The sequence below is a fragment of the Phalacrocorax aristotelis genome, chromosome 2 (assembly GCF_949628215.1).
Source record: "Phalacrocorax aristotelis chromosome 2, bGulAri2.1, whole genome shotgun sequence".
Taxonomy (NCBI): Eukaryota; Metazoa; Chordata; class Aves; order Suliformes; family Phalacrocoracidae; genus Phalacrocorax; species Phalacrocorax aristotelis.
In genome coordinates this window covers 19,734,109-19,758,643 of record NC_134277.1, presented here as the reverse complement: position 1 = coordinate 19,758,643, position 24,535 = coordinate 19,734,109, and the positions used below count along the sequence as shown (strand labels likewise).

The following is a 24,535-nucleotide window of genomic DNA, read 5'->3' as shown; positions in this document are numbered from 1 at the left end:
GCCAAAACTGTCTCATTGACAGCTAATCTATGGCAATGTCAACTAGGGAGTGTCAGCAGGTTCAGTGTAACCAAGCTAGTCCAAATATACAGCCTGCTCCTCTAGCTAGATTTAAGCTGATGCACGTTGTAAGCTCAACGTTTTATGGCAAGAAGTGTAGTATTACTTTCTCCTTATCATTCTGTTGGAGTCTTGTTTTACCCATGAAAAAAAGGTGGTCTAGGAATGGGAAGGGCCATTGGACATTATGATGGCCAGAGAGCTCTTGATATGCAGGTATGCTTGGGGTCATAAGTCTGTGTGGTCAGGGGCTTGATAACACAATGGAATTGATGTGGGAAAAAGTTTTCTGAGAAGTAAGGGCTGCATGCACAAGTGCATGCACACGCATACATTTCCCGCCACTTGTCAGAGCTTGGTGGTGATTTTATCAAACCAGAATTTCTGTTGTCCCCCCACTAATGACCAGGCAATACAATGGGCAACAGCCACCTCAGCATTATCTCTCAGCGTTCAGTCCCACTGCGTGTCATCTCGGAGATGCTGCACTAAGGCCTGACTTGTAGAAAGCTGTTATTTTCTGCAATGTCTGAGGGAGATGAAGCTGTTTTGAACCTTAACTACATCTTTAGTGGTAATGTATGAACTAAGTGCTAGGTTTCAAAAGCCATTTGTAGCTTTAAAGTGCATCTCAAGTATCTTTGCTTTGAATATCAAAATAAATTGCAAAGGCAAGTGTCATAGCTTCTTTGCCCATGTCTTCAAGCATTCACAGCTTGCTCCATCTGGCATTTACCTAGAGTGCTCTGCTCACTTCTTTCCTAATAACCACCCACATGTTCTGACCACACCTGCCAAAAACCCCACAAGACCTCAGAATATTAACCCAAACTAAAGACGTTTATGACGGATGTATTTTCATCTTTCTCTTCCCTCTTCTCTTTCCTTTCTTCCTCTCTCCCTCTCCCTCCCATACCTACTATGCTAAGTTACAGCATTGTAACAAGAACTAATGCAAAATCTAGCCTTGAAGAAAATTTTGCATTAGTTCACGTTTTTCCACTCTCATTCTATTTTCTCATTCTTTCATTGAATTTTTTGTTGAATTTTCCTTCATATTTTATAGTCTCTTTAACTCCTCTTTTTCTCATCAGTTCCTCATCTCCTAGCTTAAGTCTCTTATTTTTGTTTCTTTGCTATTTACTATTTACTATTTACTATTACTTTCTTGTTTCCCTATTCAGTTCTTAACACTCCATCTCCAATATTACCCTCTTTCACCTCTGGGCTCTTTCACAAACTCCTATTACTGTCTTTCACCCTGTCTCATTCCCTTTTTTTTTGTCTTTTTTCCTCTTTCTTCTGTAGTTTTACACTCAGAATTCCCTATTATCCTCTCATATAATTCCTCTTTATCTATTCCATCTCTTCCTAGTGTCACAGAATCATAGAATCATTTAGGTTGGAAAAGACCTTTGAGCTCATTGAGTCCAACTAATGAGTTATGTATTAGTTAAATATTTTCAGCATATGACTCTTGCTATTTTTTATTAATTTTTCTCCATTACATACGGACTAAGCAGGAAAAATTTCATGCTACAAACTCAGTCCTCTACATTTAGCCTTTAAAAAGTTTAGGCATAAGTAAATGTGCTAATGGTAGGACAGAGGAAGAGGAGAATGAAAAGTGGAGGTGCTTCTATATTGGTCTGTTGTTAAATAAATAATGTTTATTACCAGCTTCAGGCCAGAGACACTTAATTCTTAGCTCAATCAAATGGGAACCCCAGACTAGGTTGGATCCACCAAGGTGGATCACAGCAAAGTCCATTGCATGGACTAGCAAGCAGCAGCTGCAATGAAGCTGCCGTTATCCCTTATAGATATAGTATCTCAGCTTGACTTTTAAAGAAGAAAAAAAAGGGAAAAAAGGATGAAAAACAGAGCAGAGTGAGCTAAATGAAAAGACATGTGGGCAGGCTCACTATAGAGAATTAGGGAAAAGGTCTAATCCTTATAAGCTTAGGGTAAAAATTGCCGCCCACTGCAGTCAGTGGTGAGCGGGTGGGAACACCAAAGGGCAGCTTGTCCCACCCAGCCGCAGAGGGAGTGAGCTGACTCTGGAGGGTGCCTGGCTGACTGTCTTTCAATGCAACATTAGGGGAGACAAATCCTCAATACAGAGCAACTAATAGTGCCGTCTTAACTTTTGAGAGGTGCTTAATGCGTATATGTCTGCAATACATACTGCGATACTTTCCTATAGCTACGAAACTGTCTTTGTTTAAATCAGTACAGAAATGAGGGGGAAGCATGAGGTTTAAATTACAGGGTAGAGAGACAGACTGCAGACCTGACGTAATAGTTCAGTTTTGCAGAAACTTCTCCATGCAACTCCAGTGAGAGTTGGCTATATTTGCTCTAGTAAACTTAAAATAAATTTTGAGAGGCTTATAGAGTTTCCAGCACAGGATTTCCCATTTGTACTTGCTTGCCTTTAATTTTTTAAATCCCTAAAAATCTAAAATTCCTGATTATGTTGATCTGCCATTACCAAAGAATAGGCCAAAAATGCGCTGCTGTTATGGAAACATGTATGTATGTATACATAATGTTAATATACATGTTACAATGAAGCACTGTTCTTTTGGAGCTGAGATGCCCACTTCTGTGGTGGTTCAGAGGCTTCTTGTACACGTTGCTCCACAACACAAGCACCAGCTGTTCTGCCGTGTGCTTCTTTGCCAGCAGTGAAGCTGTAGAGCTGCCTGTCCCCTTTATAGTGGTTCATTCTGGCTAGTAGTTGTGTGTTATGTGGTGTGGGAGGGCTTTTTGTTTGTTTGTCTGCATTTTTTTTTAAGAACTAGAGAGTTTGGAATAAGTGTGAGAACTTTATGGTACTTGCATCTACCCCAAGGCGTATCTGTTCCACTGCATGCCTTTGGAAGAAGTAAACGGAGGGAATAACAAACAATACGTATGTTTAGGAGAAGACAGTGTAGACTCTGCATAATCTCAAATCCAGTATGTGTCAGGCAGTCAGAACTGTTCTGTTCCTTCCCTGTTTGTTTAGCTTGGCCTCTCAAATTCAAAGAGCTTCTGTAGGATTTTCGGTCTTCAGGGAAACACCACACACATCCTTGTAGGTATAAATATGGGCAGTGGGCTGGAGCGCTGATGTGGGAAAGCTGACACCAATCTGAAGAAGTTATTCAGGGTCATGGAGAGCAGTGTGGAGTGCAGGGTGGCACCAGCACAGCCTGGCTGGGTGCTGGGGTGTGTGTCACCTCAGTGCCTTTGTGAAGGACAGCAACTTGAGGGTCTGTGTTCTGCTCCCCCATTTTTGCCATGAGGAAGCATCTGAGACTAAGAACAGGATTGGACATGACCACTTTTTTCTTCCTCTGCTGAATGTTTGGAGGCAAAGCTAGGGGTCGATCTCTCGCCTTTCACTGCAGAAGGTGAATAAGCACACAGAGATTTCTGTCATAGTGCTTGCCTAAGCAGAGGGAAGAAAGATGCTGATGGTGGTTCTCCAGCTGCCTTCAAGAATCTTGTGTATCAGAGGCAGCAGATTTAGGAGATCCTGCAGACAGCTCCATACGTAGGTCATTGTCCTCCTACAGTGTTGGTTTCTTGGATCAGAATTAGAAGCTGGGTAGGCTATAGAACTGGTAAGGTGGCATGAGACTTTCCTTGGCAAACAAAACAACCCCAAAAAAAACAAACTGAGCCCCCCAAACCAGGATAAAATAATGCTTCTTTTCTAATACAGCTGTTAAAGCCATCATCAGCAAACTGTCTTCCCATTTGGATTCTGCTGGACTGAACTAACTTGTTGCATTTAAGCAAAACCCCAATGACTCCATCACAAGCTTTGCTCCAGAGTGCTAAGAATGAAACCAAGGCCTGAATTAGTGACAAGCAATCCAGCCTGGAAGTGCTTCTCTGTTTTCTGTCAAGGAAATGGTTGTTTACAGCAGTACAAGCATTAACTGCTTAATTATTTCCATCCATGAAAGTAGTATTAAGGGAATAAGAACCAAAAGTGCTGTTATCGGGAACAGAAAGAACTTTGATCAGCAGTCAAGCAATACGTTACATCTATGCCACATGTGTATACCACACAGTAGACTTCAAAATATTCTCTGGCTTTATAACTGTGTCTCTAACATTTTTTTCCACTTAAAAATGAGGGAAGCAAAACAGAAAATAAATTAATGTGATGGGCAAATTGATGGAAAGGTCCAACAGACCAACATTGTTAATAACATAGAAGAAAGTAGGGTGACTGGTGATTTAGCTCAGTGGTAACTTGGGCCTATCATTAACATAGACATTAATGTTGATTTTAAAGTAATAAGCTAACCTAAACTTCCAGGCTTGATCTCAGTGAAGCTCAGGGTGTCGCACTTCTTAGGGGCATACCCTTTGTTTATACAGGGGGTTATACTGAAAAGGAACTCTTGTTCTGTACAGTATGTTATAAACAAATATATGGCAAGTAATTAAACACGGGATAATACATGGCAAGTTAGACAAGGCTTGAGGGCTCTGATAAAGCAATTGAAATGGAAAGTGATGCTTGAATTGTCTGTATGCATTGTTAGAACCTACAAATTAAATTGCAGCTTTGGTAATGATGTATCTGTGCAATATTTATGATGTTGTACCTGATGTATTTTAAAATTAAAAGGAGATTCATGAAAAACTTTTCGTATGCATCAGGTGTACTTGAAGACACTTGCATATAGGGCCAGGTGTATGGAGGACTGGTTATAGTATGTCTGATGTTCTGGGATATACTTTATCATGCTAGAGTCCAATTATTGCAAATGTGCATCCTACCAGCTTGCAACTCATTGCAGAGAAACTGCAGTGAAATATAGCGGTCTTTTTAATCCTGCATATTAGCATAATAATGTGATTTCTCACTGCAGGTTTGATAGCCTGTAAGGAAGAATGTGGATGGAAGAATATGCTCTGCAACTGTTGGAAAGCATGTATGGCATAAAAGTGGGCTAGGATAATTTGCTTGTGTTTTTTACTCTTGATGTTTTTGAGTCCGGTTGGTCAGCAGACGTAAGCAGCTTTTTAACTAGGTCAAGTATATACATCTATTCATTAAAAGGGGATGCTTGACTGGCTAGTTAAACCTGCCAAATATAAACCAGATGCTTCAATGGTAAATACTGCTTTATTCCTATACTGCAAGAAACGAGCCTTGACTGATTAAATTTCAAATAAAAATAAATAGGTTTAACATTGTTTCTGTGCCATAATAATACTTTATTATAGTTCTAGTGCAAATATTTTAAAAAATAATATTTTAAAATATTTTACAGTGAAACTGAAAACTAAACATTGAAGACAAAATTAATATTTTTTACATTTCTGAAAAGACTGTTTGTATTACACTACATACAAATTTTGTGAAGTTCTGGTCAAGACCAACAATGGCATACAAATTTACAATGTAAATTACAAATCAGAACACACAGCCGCTGTCTACAAAGCTGGAGGACTTCTCTGCTGTTGGGCTGGGTGTAGTATAGGGTGGAACACCTGGATTTTTAGTTTTGGCTACCAGATCTGCTCTGATCTTTGTCCTGTTACTCAAATGCTTTGTGTCAGATTGCCCTTTTGCAGTGGAAATTAATGACATCTCCCTCACTAATGGCTGAGAGAATGACAGCAGTACTGTGAAACAGAAGTGTTACTCCAGTAAGGTCCCATTATAACTGGTTCTTTACAGAGATATTAGCTCATGGCCATGTGCTTAAGTTGTATTTTGATGCTTTTGAATGACAGTCATGATAATATAGGCAATTTTTTACTTGCATAAAAACAAAAACAAGCAAAAAAAACCCCAAACCAACAGCAAAAAACAGCCCCCCCGAATCAGAAGATAACTGCAGGACTGGGAAGTGCTCGTGTTATGAGATTTTCCCTTACAATGTTTAAATGCTATCACTTTTAGACTGTAAATACTGTATTTTTAAGAAGACATTTTCTATATTCTGTGTTGTTTTGGGATGAGGGGTTGGAAGGGAGAGAAGCATCCTTCCTGTTCAAAATTTTTCTTTACATTTGCCTTCTCTACTGTGCCCTTTTTAAAAAAAAAAAAAAAACCAAACACCACCACCTAATCTTAATGGCTAGTGTGGTGTGTTGCAGAGATAATAATGAGATTGATTTATGGGTGCCCCAAAGTTCAGGTTAGCCAGGCGGCTCAGGTACCAGGTTAATGAGTAGACAGCCTCCTCCACGGGAGGAGCTTGCACTTCCTTCTGCCAAATGTCGCTACCAATCTGAGTATGTGAAGAGCTTCTAAGGTTTATAATTGATGTATTTTTTTTCTAGAATTGTATGCCCTGGGTTTGCTAAATAATTGGAGGTCTTCACCTGTTGGGGAATTAATATGTACATGTTTCATATTGTTGCCTTTGAAATGCACTCTCTTACCTAAATGGAGGTTACTCACTATTTTATTTATGGCTTTCCCCTTTATGAGTCTCTCTTGTTCTTCATTCCATAATGTTAGCCTGTTTCTATGTATCTTATAGGCTCACATTAAAAAATGGTTGAGCGATTGAATCACATAGAGTTGCACAGTTTGCGACTGGGTGACATGCCAAGGAGGTTATTTAGTGACTAATTTCAAAGGGGAGGAGAAATTGCAGGCTTGTCATGTGGAAAAGTACTTCAGTCTATTGAAGCAGCATTACTTAGATGACCGGGTAAAGCAAGATGGCCTGCCCCTGCTGTGAGCAGAGGGAACAAGGAACATTTTTACTGTTTCAAAACCTTTTCACAGAAAGCATGGATATACAAAATACTATACTGTAGACTGAGGATTTAGATTCAAGGCTGAAAACAAAAAGTGCTTTATTAGAAGAAGTGGAACCAAATGTTCATCTCTCTGCTGTAGCCATACAGGTGATTTCCTTAAGTAACAGTAAGTGGCTTTAATTATTTCAGAGCAAAAATCTTATCAAAGATTGTTGTATTTGCCCATAGGTTACAATGTCGTCTAAGAGTGTAATAAGAGTGCTATTGTTTTTAATTGTAGAACAAATAGTCAGGGTAACATCAGGATAGCTGAAGAAATTATGCCTGAAAGAGCAGACTGTGTAGGATTTGGTCTGAAACTCTCCTCTCTGCTTGTTTGCATGATCCATCTTCAGCATGCACATTGACTTAAAGGCAAGGTGAAGCAATCAAACATTATTTTTGATACTACCATTAAATTTGTTTTGTGGTTAGCTTAGAATTTTATGGATCTGTTTTACATTCAGTAAGAAGTGAACTAGGTATTCTTTGTTTTTCCCATGGGAGCTTTAGGATATGGTATGAATTAAGTTTATATGTAGTCAGGGATATAAAAGGACATACTGAGACATGTAAACTACCTTGAGGTAAAACATTTGGATGGTTGTAGGGGCTGGGTTCATGCACAAGTGTGCATTAAAGATATAGGTATAAAATAAGGGACAATAATGTTAAGAATGTGTTTGATGCTCTATAGCATAGAAAGGGAAGTGATGCTGTGGCTGAGCTTCAGGCCAGTGAATGGGCAGTTACAATATGGTATCCTAAAAATTCTGCTTTTGAGGACGAAATAGTGCTTATCCCATATCCTTTGTGTATTTCCACACAACTGGCAGAAAGGTGTGGAGACTGGATGTCACAGTGATATTGAGTAGTATGGTGATGACACCTGACTAAGTTTCACTCAGGATGCCTTCTTTCTGGGGCTTATGTTTATATGCTCTAAATTCCACCTCCTAGGATAGTGAGTGTCATCTTCTCTTTCTCCTATTTTGTTCATGTCAGCTTCTAGCCAACTGAGCCTGGCAAAAAAAAAGTCTATGAACATATGAAACATGAAACTGGAGGACTGGGTGGATTCACCATCACTTATCATCACAGCCTCATCCTAAGAAACATCTTATATTGGCTGATTGCAGCGTAGTTGATCAAGGGAAAGGAAAACCATAGAATTAAGTGCATAAATGGAAGAAGAAAAACTCAGTGATTTTCTTGCCATATCCATATATGTCCAATTAAGTATTCTGTTCTGATGTACTCACTCACTAGAACCAGAAAATTACAGTTTCATAGGTGTTCTGAGTTTTTAGCTCAACTCTTCTTTCACTGTAATACAGAGATTTTACAGCTGGGCATATACCAAAACTGTGCAAAAGGAGCCTTAGAACTGAAACCTAGATGAATGCTAAGAATGGGAAGTTAATTACAGTAAATGCTGACATTTCTCAGGGTGTTATGCAACTCCTTGTCTGGAAAATTATCCAGGAAAAAACAATGGAAATATGTGGGACATGTTAAGAACAGCTAGCTGGGTCTTGGAGTTCCCCATTCATGGGAAGGCTGAACATTTGAAATCAGTTTTATTTTACCAGCATGTGGTTCCCATAATGAAAAACAATTGTGAACCCTGGCAGCTCCTAGTGCCTTGTACTGTGGGGCCAGACTCAGCTGAGGCCAGGGCTCCAACTTAGCCTAGGTCAGCTCTTTCATGGTATGAACTCTCTCTTTTGGGTACCAGGGGGCCCATTCTTAGCCAAAACTGCCAAATAAATTTCTACTCTGGAAGCACTGCTGAGGAGTGATGGACATTGAAACCCCTGGCATGTCTTACTGCTTGGTCTAGAAAATCACCCCAAAACTACTAAGTACACTCTGCGCTGTAGAGACCATGGAAGAGCTAGGGTCCCTACCCCAGGGCAGACTCTGGCTGAGTCACCCAGGCCTGTGAATCTGGAAAGTCAAAGCTCTAGAGCACCCCAGGGATGTCTGATAAGAAATAATGTCAGTGTTTGACTGAAATCTGCTGGGTGTTTTTTTTTCCAACTTTTTTCTTTACTGATGTTTTTACCAAATGTTTCAGCTCTCTTGGATTAGCATTTTCTGCTGAAAGTATTTTTCATTGGAAAGTTCCTGACCGGAAAAAGCTAAAAATTATGCTAATGTGTTTGCAGTTTTCAAGTATGGCATTGGGCAGCTGGAGGAACCCACAGCTGCAGCCAGCCTGTGTTTTTTTTCTGGAATGACCCAATAGAATGAGGATATTTATAGGAATTAAAAGGCATACAATAAGAAGGCAAGAACAGACAAGTGTGACAACCTCTCACTGATGTCCGACAGCATAAGGATTTACCTTCAGACAGATAGTCATGGTACAGATACTTAAAAAACCCCAAATATCAGACTGTTTACCAATTCTATAATTTTCAACTGCACTATTTCTTATTGTAAATAATATTATTTTAGAAATATTAAAACCGTATATGACAGGTTTTTTGCAAAAGTGGATTTGTGCTTTCAGCTGTCCCAATCCAACTTGAATGATAGATCAGTCATAACAGAAGTGGAATCATAAAGTGCAACTACTGATTAAACTGAGATTTTTGGACAACTTATACAGTAAAGCTGACAGTTTATTTTTATAAGGAAAGAACAAACTAATGGATTGTATTGTTGTTGGGATTGGGGTTCTTTAATTAAGTCTTTCCTGATGAGAAAAGTGAAGGATTGCCTCACTTTTTATTTTCTACTGGTGAGCAATTGCCATAAAAGGTCTCTTTACAGGCAGATGACTTTATCAGTATTCTACCAGTACTTTGCATTTCTGTAGCTTTTTCAGCAAAGACTCTCCAAGCTGTTGATAAAATTCTTTGCAGGTGTCCTCTGTTTACTGTTGGGTGAGCCAGCTTGAGGAGCATAGGTACAGTTTCTTCAGGGAAACGCAGGGCGTCAACAGGAGGGTAAGAAAAGTAATAGCTTTGCATGACTGAGAGGTGATTAATGGAGTCTGCTGGGAACGCCAGGGTGTCTCTGAGAGGGTGCATGGATAGGCTCCATCTAGGAAACATGCTCCATGCAGGTATTTTGGCAGGCTGAAATCCTTGGGGAAAAGCCAGTTGCTGTGTTCTTTATCAACGTACACGAGGCCTGGGAGAGCAATGGGAAGGGCTGTCAGGTCAGAAACTCTGGCCTGCTTTTCCCTTTGCCTATGTTTTGCTATGAGATGTTAGCAGATAATGGCATGAGTCAGGCTGTACCTCTGGTATCCAGCTGCATGGTGAGGTGAAGGGTTGATGTGGTGCTTGATGAATCAGTGGTAGGCTCAGTACTTAGTGATAGCTGGCATTGCCCTGGTGTGCATGCAGGCACGGCTCCACCTGCCCTGTCTGGTGTGTGCCACAGAGGCAAATGATGTATTGAAGGCAACTGAAGGGACAGAAGTAAGGATGGTTTCTTCATTGTGAGTTGCCCATGGTGGGACAGGCAGTAAGAGTGACCTACAAGATGGGACAGCTGTAACAAATTTAGAATAAAGATCAGCATAGTGTATTAGCCCTGCTGATGGATGACAAGGCAGACTGGATTGAACTGCAGAAATCACCAGCTGTTGAATCGCTGAATAGCAGCTTGCCCTTGGCGGATGGATAAATGGTTTGCTGTCTTTCTGCATATAGTAATTTTCAAAATACAGCAAGTTATTGAGTATACCAACTAATTCTGAACTAAAGGACATAACTGAGTTTATATGATGTTCACTCTTTAGTATATAGAAAAAAGAAACTCTTCGGTTCTTCATTGCTCTGTTAAAAAAAAAGAATCTGAATCTTTATCTTATAGGTTTAAGTGTTGTTAGACTGACCAAAAACCTCCACAGGAGATGTTTAAACACAGTGTGAGCCTTTTTATTGCTGAAAGCGAAAGATTCTAAGTGATGTCTTTTCCCCTCAAATGTTTTACTCAGAAATTGTTGCTAGCCATTTGCCATATTGTAACCCAAGGCCTGACAAAACAAATTTCTGTTTCGAGGATGTAAAGTCTACGGGCGGTAAGAACAAGGAAGAGCTATGTGCTGAAGAAAACCACACCCTCAGGCAAATGTATTACGTGGCTGCAGTCGAAAAGCATATGATCCTATGCTTGTACTAAAAATACCTTCTTCCAGCAATTGGCTGTGATACCACCTAGTATTTAGAGGCCCAGATAAGCCCAATATCCTCCTTTTCTGTCCCTGAGTCATGCAGTTGAAGTCCAAGAACATGTGGCTCAAGGAAGCCTGCGTATTAGATTACGTGTTTTCAGTGAGCAAAATGAGGGTTTTGTGGTGGAGGGCAGGAAGAAGAAAAATGGCACAGAAAGTGGGGTATACATGAAAGAGGGTAGTGTGCCTTGAATATCACAAAAAGATGTAGAGATGAGAAGCAAGAACAGACCATCATTCACATTGCTGAAGTTGCCATTAGCAAACCATCTGGAGACTTTGGAGAAGAGAGAAAAGTGGAAAGAGAGAGAATATCAACCAGGTGGCATAAGACACTGTAATCCAGCCGGTAAGGCTGCCTGGCTCCTGGTCACAAGCTCATGTCCCTGCCCAGCCCACATGCCTTTGTCCACCTGCCCTGGGCACCCTGGACTCTGTTGCTCTGACTGCTCTCGCCTTATGCATGCTCCACCCAGGGGCTGAGTCATGGCTTAAAATAGAAAGTGAACTTTTCAGGAAGGGGTTGTCTGCCCAGGCGTTTGTGTCTAGCTCAGCCCAACGGGGTCTTGATTCAAGTTGTGTACTCCAAGTGCTATTTTAAAGCAAAAGTAAATAGCATAATATATGTCAGTACTCAGACACAGGATTTTGAGCAATAGCTCGGTCCCATATTTGAACTCCTCATTCCCATCTTGAAGTATGGCAATATGTTAAGGTGGAAAATAGGAATTTTTCTTTGACAGTATTCTTTGATTTAGGATAAATGAATGAGCATATACAGGAATATGAAGTCCAGAAGTTAGGGGAAATTAAACATGTTGCTTTGAAAGCTTCCCATGGAAATTTTCTCCTCTCTACAAGGTAACACTGGAATTTTTCTCTCACTGCAACACAGCGTACCCAAGTGACTATGGTTTCTGTGCCAGATACTATTGCATCTGTTGTAGCTTTAGCTGAAGCAACTAAACAGGGCATGGTATAGCTTGTACAGAAGAAACCAAGGATGATTTTCTTTCTCCAGGCTCTTCTCTCAGTGCAAAACATCTATGGCTGCCTATCCCTGGAGGCATGATCCCAAAGCGGCTCAGAGTCAGTAGGAGTCTTTTTGTTCTGCTGGCCCAGGTCCAGAGTCTGAACACACAATACAGCTCAGTATGTTGCAGTGTTTCTTCAAGCTGATAGAAAACTGCGTTGAATGCCCACTGATAATTTGATTAATACTGTTTAGTTGTATTTTATTTTAAATTCCAGACTACAGTAATTCTCTGTGCAAATGAAAAAATTACCCCATGCTCCCCTTTGGCTGGATGACTTTTGTCTGGCTCATTTATGACCCATCCCAGCGAACTGCTTTGTTCTGTTCCACTTATTTATTATTGCTGCTGCCACAATCAGGTTATCTCCTTTCTTCTTTCTGATACCTGATACTCCAGACTTTTGATCCATGGCCCTGGGGAACGTCATTTGTAATTTCCAAGTGCGGAGCCTGCCATGATGAGAACAGCTATTGTTTATATCCCATCACAATTCCCTTACCAGTGGAAAAACCTGTGGTGGGGCAGGACTAGAATGTAATTTCTTGCTTCATCAGCTGTGGATCACTGTAACTGTAATTAATCCAGTCATATTGTCAAAGCAAGGAGTGAGAGGGGAGAAAAATGGTGAAGATTTCAGATCAGCAATATCCACTGCACATTAGCGTATGCTGTGTAACTTCAGGAACATGAGGTGAATTCAGTGACACTTGGCTTTCTACAGTCCCTTGTAAGTGATAGGGAAGCTGAAGTTGCCAACACAAATTTTAGAATCTATCATTTTTCTTCTTACGTAGCTGGTGGAACCCAGCTGACTTTTCCATCTTCCTGTTTATCCACCCTACCCTAATGGCACTAGAGCAGGCACATGATGCTTGCTAGAGGGAGAATTTCTCCCATTTCTGTCACTGACAGTGTTCAACCATCTAGAGAGGTCATTGCTGCGCAGAGTGAGATGCTACAGACACAGAAGCCCATGTATTCATTGCGTTCTTTTGCCAAGGCCTCAGCTAACAAAATGGTAATACATTGGTATGGAAGTTTTCCCTTTCTTTTCCTTCCTTGCTCATTCCTTACTGCTGGCAGTTTCTGCTGCTGCTTAGAAAGCTATGATAAAATATTTGGTGACTTTCAGAGTGCATTCCTCATAAACTATCTGAAGCTTTGTCATCTTTGGTTGCAGTGAAAGAAACCCCCGGCACATGTTTTATAGGGGCTGTATTCATGCAACCTGAGTGTCTTACAGTGGTGTTCTACACTTTGTGTATCCTTTGTGTAATAAAGACCACATCAAGTTATTAGCAAAAGGCTAAATCCTGCACTGAAGCAAATGGCCAATTAGTTGTAATATTTCTTTTTCTTGTCTAAGGAGTTTGGGTCTGTTTGTGATGCCAGAGCATCAGCATTTCCTTCCTGGTTTGGAACCAGTGAACTCTAGCCTGTGTGTCTGATCAATAAACTTTTGAAGTTTGTCCCTGGCTACATGTACTTAGAATGCCTGGCACTGAAACCCCTGATTTCAGCTTTGGTAGCTATGAATATCAGATTAGGGTAAGAAGGTATTCACATAAGTAAAAGCTTTTTTAAAACTGTCATATTCCTTTAATGTAGCCCCTTTTGTTTCTGTTTATAGGTGCTATTTTCTTTAGGCACTGAGGTTCCAACATGTTTTACTTATGCAGATGACAAAGTATTTGGTCTTGAGGGTTTGGTTTTTCCTTTTTTTTTTCTGTAGATGACAAGGCTGTCACAACCCACATTATGTTATTTCTCATTCAGTAATTTTATATCTTATATGCTTTTCCTTTTCTTTCCAGATGCAGAGGGAAATTGCTTATACGGGCCGAGATGGCCCAAGTGCTTCCCGCCCCGGATCTGCCACACACCCTTCGCATATGATGCCCAGCTCTCCACCCTCCACCCCGGTGCCCCACTCCATGCCTCCCTCTCCATCCAGGATTCCCTACGGTGGGGGCCGGCCCATGGGTGTGCCAGGCAATGCCACCATCCCCAGGGACCGGCTCTCCAGCGTGCCAGCCTCGCGCTCGATATCGCCCAGCCCAAGCGCCATTTTGGAGAGACGGGATGTGAAGCCAGATGAGGACTTGAGTAACAAAAACCTTGCCCTGATCCGAAATGAAGGTCTGTACGGTGACCCCTACTTGTTTCATGAGGGGAGGATGAGTGTGGCTGCACCCCACTCCGGACACCCCCTCGATGTCCCCGATCACATTGTAGCCTACCATCGCAGTGCCATGAGGTCATCAAGCACTTACTGCAACCCCTCTATGCAGCCTGACATGCTGGAGCAATCCTTGTACAGACAAAAGTCAAGAAAGTACCCGGAGAGCCACTTGCCCACTCTCAGCTCTAAAACGCCTCCTGCCTCACCCCACAGGGTGGCTGACATGAGAATGATTGATATTCATTCTCACCATAGCGCTCACATTGCCCCACACACCATGCAGCCTGACAGGTCTTCCCCCAGCCGCCAGTCCTTCAAAAAGGAGCCGGGACCACCAGTGTTTGTGGATGCGAAAGCACGGAGCGCCCTCGGCCTCCAGGGCATGGCCGAGGTGATGCCCTCTCCAGTCGACAAGCAGGCTTTTGGCTATGGGTCACCTGTGATGCCCAAGGACAAGGAGACAAGGTAAGGCAGAGCTGGGGCTTAATTTATGCAAATGAGAAACATTCCTAATCTGCACATCTTGTGTCATTTAACACCCAGGGGAAAATGTTATATGCAGGAGGCTGCTGCACTGGGCTGCAGTGTTTATTAGCCGTCTGTCAAGGTAGTTAGTGATTTAGAGGAGATGTGACACCACCCGTTATTAATCTGAAAGTATTGTCAACCCATGATGAATCCCTAGTTATTTTCATTTGTGTAAATTTCAGTCATTGGAAAAAATACAATAAAATAAAATGATTAACTAGGATTTCTCTTTCCAGACAACCAGATCATGTTACAAGAACAAATGATGTTCTGTTCCTGCTAATAAGGGAATATATTTCACCCCCGTTAAGAATGACACTCTGATATTACAATTTTGGTTCTTTATGGAGTGGAGTTTTTCTCATCTAGTGTTAGGAAATGGGAAGAATTTATCATTACTGTCTTATCTCCTGTAAAACATGAATTTGCATAAAAATAGGACAGTTGTTTATAATAATGTTCCTCGAGGGGAAACTGCTGAGAAGAGCAAGTCTGTCCCAGGGAAGAAATTGAAACACGAATGCTGTTCCCAGTGATTTTTCCAGCGTCACAAATAGTTGGTGACCTGACTGTTGTTAACTTTTGTGCTCTGACAATGACGACAATGATCTCTCCTGTCTTTTTAAGGACCAGATTTACACAAAGGTCTGTGAAGGCTTCTTCTGCCATAGACCCTGCCCTAGGAGAGAAAAATCATTACGCTGTCAGTTGGTTGCTGTGTATTTGTATGACTTGTGCTAATCTCTAGCATATTGTTTGTGCTGTTAACTTTTATAGAGCTCTTTAGGGAAGTGAAAATGAATAGCTGGAAAATGCTGAGCTCACAGAGGCCAAAGGTAACTGCTGACTGCCTTAACCACTGGGGAGATACAGAGCTCCATATAGCCCCCAAACTTCCCTTCCACCTGAGCAACTTGCTCAACAATTAATCGACTCTGACCATGCTTGGCCAGAAAAAAAGAATGTGTTGTGAGGTCCATTGGTGGGGAGAAAATGGAGGATGGAAGAAAATCAGCCATCCACAAAAATGACAGGCTTATAGCTTGGTATTTATGTTGATGCAAGGGTATGACTTAGGCCATGTTACAGTCTAGTGACAGTGAAACCTGATTTTTATCTACTTATTTCCCAGAAAAATATGCAGGTACCTGAAATTTCATTTCAAGCTTCCATTATTAAAACTAGGAAATAATTTGAACTGTATTTGCCAAATGTAATCCTAGAGATAGCTTTCAGTTCAAAAATTTTACAAGGTTCTTGTTATGGGGTGGAAAATAAGGGAGGATACCACCAACTTTAGAGTCTGTGCGACTTTCTCTCTGCCCTCTAGGCAACTCATCTGTTCACTCAGCTACGCAGACAGGCACAAGGCTGTGTATCTGTGAATATATAAAGGACAACTTTACAGATAGTTCCACAACTCCTTAAGGGGGGTTTGTACAGGAGTTTTAGTCCTGGTACCAGAATATATTTACAGTGATGAAAATAGCATTTGCATAATTACACTTCCAAATAAATACATGACCTTAAAATTCAGCATGGTATGCATTAGCCACATGGCACTTAAAGAATCATTCTGAAAGCTGCCCTTATGGGTTGTCGGGTTTTTTAACCTTGAGAAAGTGTGATGTTTTAAAAAATCATTTTAAATACCAAAAGCAATTCATGCAAATTGGTGTGTTTTCTAACCACCGCAATATTAAGAACTGGGTTTGAGTTCTACAGATACAAAATGTTCTAAGCCTTATTTTAGCTTTGTAATGATTTCACAAATTTTGAAAGCAAACATTGTTGAGATTGTACTAAACTAAACAAGGAACACTAAGAGTATCCAGGCTGAGGTGCTCTTTTTCTGCTTTAGCAGGGGCTGAATTGTTACAGGGTTGTTAAGAACACCTGAAAGGTGGCATATATAATGGCAGAAAAGTATCCTGTACAGTTCTTACCCATAAACAGTACAGTTGGGCTTCCTTCTGTGAGTAAGAATATTTTGGGATTGGAGAGATGGGGCTGAATTCATCCTCTCTTAGGCATGGTAAAAATGAGGCATATGCTGCTCCATCGTGTACAATATCCACTTGCTGATGACTGCAAAGAGCCTAAAAACCAGGCCACAGAAAGGGACTGGTGGTGTGTTCAGTCAGCCTGCATGCAGATGATGTCAGGTGTGGAGTAGCAGCAAAAGGGCAGATTGAGTATCTGTTAGCCTTGGGGATACTGAGGAAGGGAGGTCTTTTGCGTTTGTCCACTGTGACAAGAGATACTTCCCATCCTGACTCATTCAGGAGCAGGTTGAGGACCCTGCAAGCATCAAACCCATCACCTCAGCACTGTTGTTCCTTCAGTCCCTAGTGGAGTGTGCTGAGAACAAAGAAAGCATCTCTTGGGCCATCTATTCACAGAAATTACCTTGAAGTAGCACTGTCACAACTTCGGGACGATGCATAGTTTAAGTATGTCAGAGAAAATATTAAAATGGGGAGCCACAATGCCAGAAGTTTAACTGAATCTCCCTTTCCTTGTTAATTCTCCTTCAATTTTTCCAGTCCGGGGCTGAAGTGGGATATATATGTACTTTATCAGAATATGCTGGGTACTTAGAGTAGATCAGACCTCTCATTGACTGTATCCTGGTTTTGTTGAAGAAAATGGGTCCGTTACCTTTGGAACGTTAACTGCAGCAGATTTGGGTCTACAAAAGAGGAAAAACGATATTTCTGATCTCTTCTTTTGGAGTTTCTCATTTTAGTTTTGCATTGAGGAAGCCAGTCTTGTCAAGCCTGTTATTTAAGCCAGAGTTGAGGGCAATTTAATTGCTTCACTTAATTCTTTCTTGTATCTGTTTTACCTCAGGTATTTTCAAGGTAGCTACTTCTGTGGCATAAAGCACTGAATAAATTCCTACAGTAATTAATTTACCAGAAAAGTTCCATATAAAGCTCTTTTACAACAGCAAAAAGAATGAAGTTCATGGAGATTCTTTAAAAATAAAATATATTAGTATTCATATGCACAAAAATATTAGAAGTTGTGACAGTTTGCAGCGGTTCATCTTTGAGGGGCATTTTATTGAGTGAGCATGAATTGTTTAAACAGTGATTTGCTATTATATTTTTGAATGACCCATTTATGTAGCTTATGGTAGACAGTTCTGGAAGTTACTACAGGCAAAGCAAATGTTTAAATGTTGATAAATTGGAAAGGAAGCTATTTGCCAAAAAGTGCATTAAATTGAATGCCATTTAACTTACAATCTTCGCATTTAAAAGAGAAGTTGCGTTGCAAAATTCTAGGTTTTTTATAGTGCTGAATATATATATAATAAATGCTGCCACTCGCTAAAATACGGTCCTTAAAATAGCAAGATAGCTCTATACAACCTTCTTCCTACAAAAGCATTTCAGGACCATATTGTGGTTTTCTTTTGCCTGAATACAACTTTCATCCTCTTCTTTTTATGCCACATGTTAGTGAGAAAAGATGATGGTGGAATGTGGTTCACTGAGCAAAAAATGTGATCACATTCACTGCTCATTGCTTGCAGTTACAGACTAAAGTGTAACGGCCATAAGTAGGTTTCTGGATAATGTTCCCATCACAAAAACACTTTATTGTTCGATACATTAAAGTATGGATGGACTCTCTATGCATAGGGAAAAAATTGTCATACTCTGTAAAGCCATGGACAGTGGGAGACTCCATCAGCAACGCACTGAGAATTGTATAAAACAGGTGAACTTTGCAGATATTCCCTCTCAGATACTATCCACAGGGCCAAAATTGCATCTTCCTTTCTGAAAGATATTGAATAACCAGGCAGAAAAAGATGAACACCAGTAACCAACTGAGGATGCAGGAAAGTTAAACTGTACTTCAGCTTCCTTCTGTTTGAGGAACTGTTTGTGGAAAGATGAGATGCAGACTCTTGGATAAGAGTTGTCAAACAGTATCACAGCTGGCAGTGCTTCAGAGCTTCCCTTTTCCCTTTGACTTCAACCTGTAGAAAGTTTGAGTTTAACCTGATTCTTAGAAGACTGAAATATTCATCTGTGTCTATCTTTCCCTTGGGAGAAGAGCAGAGTATAGAAGAGTTCTGCTGCTCTCTGCTTCACACCCTTCCAGGATATCCACTCTGCTGTTTTGGGGGGCTTTGGGGTAAGGTCTGACTATACCACTTTCACTTGATTCTAGGGAAGCCATTAGGAAAGACAACCTGCTCCTGCTTCCTTTTATTTTTTTTCCAGTGAGATAAAAAAAAATTTCTAATGAAATGTTTCTCTCATAGGGTAATATAGAAATAAATGTATTTCTTCCTGTCTCTGACCCTCTTTTTGATTAATATACAGACTTCACTCGGGGTTTAACTATAAAATTTGAAGCCACTGAAAATCTTTCCCCAGGATAGTGTGCCAATTAGTTTGTGGTGTCAGACTTGGTATTTGAGTACGTCTGTTATGGATGATGCGTTGCACAGCCTAAGGTTGGAAAGGAACATGAATGAACAGTTACACAGCCCAGTTCTAGTTTGTGTCTGCATGAAGTATCTTCTCAGTGATGTGAATACTAAAGATGTCCCCAGGAAAGGGTAGGAACATGCAAGTCACGCTTAAATAGCATCACAGTGAGAAGTGGGTACCAATTCAGCAATATGCTGTACCCTGCTTGGGGTTACTTCCAGATAGCTCCAGCAGAGGGAATGACATGAAACAATTGTGAACCTGTAAGGAAGAAATCTGGTGATGAAATCTGATGTCTCAGTGCACAGACCCTGGAAAAGCAAGGGCTTGTTTTAGCCTGTGCTGAACCTGGGGAGTGAGATGCTGAGGCAGGGCCCAGGTGCCTGGATGTGCCCAGGACCGGGGCTGTGAATCAGGCTGCTGTGAGAACAGGGCTGGCTAGCGGCTCGTTCCTGCTTTGCTGGCCGAGGTCTGTGACAAGCCAAAGCCAAGTCTGACCAAGAGCCCTGTTAGAGCTGGGAGTTGCTTCTGACCTTGCTCCCTCCTTTCCTTCCCCACTGTGCTACCAACTCTGACTCTCTGGGCATTCACAGGAAAACAATGAGAAACAATGCCCTTCCGTGCTCAGGCTGAAAAAATAGCCATTTCTTCCCCAACTGCTGTAGAAGGGACCCTCCCTGCTCTTCCTGGGTGGTGGAGAGATGCAGATTTATCTGGCACATTAATCTGGGAACAGAGACGGGGTTCGGCCTTCCCAGGCTAGCACCACCGGCAAAGTGGCACCACTGTGTTTTTTTCTGCCTGACCCTCTCTCCTAGTGCTCCGCATCCCGCCCTGCCCTGTCCATGGCACCCCAGGTGCAGGAAGGCATGGTGGGGTAGGCTGTTCCCCCCACCTTCCGTCTCCACAGCAGGGAGCACAGCGAGAGGTAGGGAATATAATGTTGAGAACCAAAACCGTACAATTGTCATGGCAGTGCCAGCATCCCTGATAGACTTCGGCCTTGCAGAGGCTGAGGAAAGCATTCATTTTCTCTCTCCGGAGCCGAAGTTGCTCCAGCCCTTTACAGGGCAGCCAGTGGGGAAGGGGGTGGCTGTGGAGCCTGTCCCTGCTCCTCTGGGGACATGTGGAAAGCAGCAGGATTGGGCCACCAGCCCTCCAGCCACGTCAGCCCAGGGCACGAGTCCCTCCCTGCCCATGCTGGAGCCCGCTGCCTCCCACCACCTTCAGTCAGACCGCCAGGTCTCTGAAAATCAGGTCGTTTTATTTAATGCCTGAAAGGCGCCTCCTTTCAGACACCTGTTTTTGAAATGTTTGGCGCTGATGGACATAACGAGTCTGGGTATTACAGTGAAACGATTACAGGAAAAATCTTGCCTTGTCTTTAACAGAGTAACTCCAGAGCACATGTAGATTCTTCGCATTCTTAATGCTTTTACCATATGAAAAATAATGTGCTCTGTGCAATTGATTCCAGTATTTCATTCGTTTTTCATCATCTCCTATCTCTGGAACATCCCTCTCCCTCTTAACAACATATTTTCCTAGATTTCATGGCAAAGGACAAGATCAGCTTTGTGTTGCCATAATCTCTTTTGAAGCAGAAAATTGTTTCCAGATTATCGTATGTGGGATGGAAAAAACATCATATTTATGAATTGGTAAAACAGATAGACTTCCAATTGAGTTTAGTTCCAGGAAGGGTTTGTGACGATTGTCTGGGAAAAAAAAAATGTTTTCATTATTAAGTGTCAAAAATGCTGTGTTAAAGTTTGTTAGAATATATTTATCCCAGGCTTTTATTACTTGTTTTTGTTCCAAAGGTTACTGTAGCCTGAACCAGTTTCTTATTTTAAAACTTATAATAGTGGAAATTCTGTAATGTGTTTCTTGGTTTCAAATGAATTAGGTCAGATTCACTAGTCTTCTCATCACCATTGAAAAAACCTTTCAACATGAAGACAGAAAAGTAAGACGTGCATGCTGTATTAAATCGCAGTAAGAACACGTCTGCCGGCTGGGGACTGACTGAGCACTCTCTTCTTCCCTCCTTGTGTCTGTTAGCATCTCATTACTTGTTTTGTTGCCCTGTTTTCTCAACATCTGGGTGTCTCAGAATCTCTTCTGGCTATGGTATCTGCTTGCTATCCCAGCAAACCTCTACTTCATTCCCTGAGTGTGAGTGAAATTATTAGCCTGGATAATCTGTCTGGCTACAATCTGGGCTTGTTACTCGCTTTATATCATGTCAGCTTGCTTTTGCCTGGTACTGGTACCTACATTTGAGTTTATATGGCCCTTATCCATTGGCATTATTGCTTTGGCCACCAAATGGCAACTGGAGCTGGGGGTGGCTGGAGCTTGGCTGCTCCCACGTGCCCAAGACACCACTGCTGGGATGGGTGGCCCCTGCATCAGTCTAGGGCTGTGTGTGTCTGTCCCATCTTCTTGCATCAGTCATCGCTGCTGGTGTTAAGTCACTTGCTTTTTGAGAAGTTTTGTTCCCAGTTATCTTCCAAAATCACAGCCCGCTGTTAGCATTGGCTTTTGTGTGTCTCCCCAGTCATGGTGTATGCTCCCCATATGCTGGTATATGGGGATGCATTTTCAGAAGGTCCTGTCTGAGGTCTTATATTGATGTGTGTCTGTATCATGGTGTGTCATTGATATACTGGCATGTGAAAGTAGGCATCTGTGTGAGCAAAAGGGTGTTTTGGAGCCCACCGAGGAAGTCACCTGGTACCTGACTAATATGTGCTTTTATATAAACAGATAAACACCCAAATGTTAGCCTTTCTATCCAAAAAAAGTCATTGTTTAGTGGCTTTTGTTACCTATGGAAAATACTAACTGTACCTGTTATGGTTCTTCTGCATCTCGTTTCTTCTGCTTTTTAGGAATTTCTTTGGATATGCACATGAAAGCAAATCTGTTTTATGAAAATGTTGCTGTACAGTCTGCATTTGGTGTCCTGTGCCTGGTCTGTCACATTGCTGTCCTTTCCAGAGCAGACAGTTCTGATACCAGGTGCAAAGGATTTGGCCTGGGAAGTAGTCAGCTTGGGCAGATTAAATGCTTCACAGAAAAAAATCCTGGGTTTGGGGAAAGTAAAAATAGTAACAAGAAGTAGTGTAAAGTCTTTAATCCTGAAACCTTATATACAGGCAAAACTACTGGCCCAGTGTAGGTAAAAGGAAAATATATGTAATGTTGAAAAAAATTATTTTCACTAGTTCCAGGAGGCGGTAACTGATTGTTTTAGGTGCCTGTCTTGTGAGATCATTAGAATTTTATTATCTGGGTGGTTGTTTGTTTTGTTCTTTTTTAACCAAGCAGACGTCTTTTTTTTTATTGTCTGTTACCATGCAAAAGCTGTCCAAACCAAGATGCGGTAAGTTGCTGCAACAAGGTATACGCAAACTGGTACACATGGGCCTTTGCACAAACTCTGTAGTGTCATTCCAATCCTGTGGTAATCATTCACCTAGAAAAACAAGTCTGAAAGCAAATATATCTGGCTTTAACAAACGGTTCTCTTGTCTTACAGAGAGAGGATACAAGCCATGGAGAAACAGATTGCCAGTTTAACTGGTCTTGTTCAGTCTGCGCTTTTTAAAGGGCCAAATACAAGTAATAGCAAAGATGCTTCTAGGTAAAAAAAGAATTCATTAAATCTGTTTCTCTGTAATGATTTTAGTAATCAATCAACAAAAATAATATTTGAATGTAATAGTAAAGAAACCCTGAATGCTCAATCATTTTTAAATATCTTGATCATCCCCATGAGAATGCTAGGCAGAGAGGAGGAATATGCCAAATGATAGATGGAGATTAACTGCATTACTCTTCTTTGTGTTCAAAAGAATTAATGTAGCTACATCTCTGTGCTTTCTACTGCTTATACTCCATTCCTTGCTTAACTTGTATTAAAAGCTGCTATAAAAAAAAAAACCAAAAACCAAAAAACAAACAACTGAGAAGCTACTGGTGATTTAAATTAAAAACATATATGCTAGACAAGGCTATTTAATTTGCTGATTATAAACTTCACTACACTTTTATTGTTAGTAAGTTAAAATTATTATTTTTTCTTTTTATTACTTAGTGAGAAGATGATTTTGAAAATTGTGTCCAGCAAGAGCAGCATTGACACTGCAGGTAAGATAGTTCACTTTTCATTTACAATTCATTCAGGTATATGAATAGTTCTAACGTTACTACCATCCCAGCTTACGTAAATTACAAATTTACTTAAATTCCCATAGCTGTACTGTCAGAACTGAAGTTTAAGTTCAGGATATGGGAGTTGATCACATCTTTGTTAAGAGAGGAATATCTGACAGGTTGAGGTGGTCTTTGGAACGAATTTCACACCTGCACTGAACAGTTTAAATGAGATACAGAGTCTCTGCATATAGTGGATTTTCCAGTGATTCAGCCCGTCTATACTATATCTCTGCCATTAACCCCAGACACATCCAGATTGCTGTAGAAGGCTAAATATTTCACTCCTTTTCTGAACTTTTCTCTAAGGTTCTTCTGTCAGTGGGATGCTATGAATGTAACGACACCAAGAAATTTAGCAGTCAGCAAGGTAGCACTTTCCCTAATTAAGCCGTATTGCTCTGTTACTAATTATTAAGGCTGTTCTGAGCAAGCATCAGTTATGAAGCCAATAAGATCTGGTCTTATTTTAGCTTCCCACTTGGAGAGCTGTTAAGTGTTTAGAAGATGGAGTTAAGCCTGTTGTGAAAGAAGATCTCCGTGTGATTGGAGCTCTTTGTGTATGCACTGCGGCTGGAGATGTCTGCAGGGTGTGCATGTATTTATATGCCTCCTATTCACCCTTTGTCATGCACTGAATGCAAATAAAGGCAGTTCCCTCCTTCCTTGTAATGCTGTTCCGACAAGGAGGCCTGTGCTCTGGCAGGTTGTAAACCACACACATTTATTAGCAAACCTATTATGCTCTTAACTAGCCTTTCTGTTGGAGCTGTTAGTTCACGTTCAGGATTCCTGTTTGTCTGGAATTGCAGTATGTCCTTCTAACCGACAGAAATCAAACCAGACCTGGAAACTATCAAGCATACGCAAGATTTGCAAGAGCGAGCTAACGTCCTGGTACTGGAGCTTTGCTCCCAAGCCACTCTCTGGTCCCCTTCCAACTCTTCCCTTCCTGCTGGCCCCTGGATGGGGAGAGTGATACTTCAGGCTGTGAAGAAATAAGTTGTAATTTATCAGTTTCAGACAAGTTACTGAAAAGTCCATCATTTTTCAAAACAGCTGCAAAATGCTCTTAGACATT

General features: G+C 41.1%; 1 protein-coding gene across 16 annotated transcripts in view; it reads left to right on the top strand.

The window, feature by feature from the left end:
* Positions 1–24,535, top strand: part of KIAA1217 (KIAA1217 ortholog) — a 371,380-nt gene that overhangs the window by 303,554 nt on the left and 43,291 nt on the right. For 12 of the 16 annotated variants that reach the window (XR_012658855.1, XR_012658854.1, XM_075082645.1 and 9 more), the window contains 3 exons: positions 13,878–14,710; positions 22,778–22,882; positions 23,336–23,388. Coding sequence is in view for 14 of the 16 variants with exons in the window: in XM_075082645.1 (XP_074938746.1) it covers positions 13,878–14,710; positions 22,778–22,882; positions 23,336–23,388 (991 nt within the window). In the remaining 2 variants the exon portion in view is untranslated. Of the gene's footprint in view, positions 1–6,937; positions 6,959–13,877; positions 14,711–22,777; positions 22,883–23,335; positions 23,389–24,535 lie in introns of those variants that run through there. The other 4 variants (XM_075082646.1, XM_075082657.1, XM_075082651.1 and 1 more) reach the window with 2 other exon arrangements.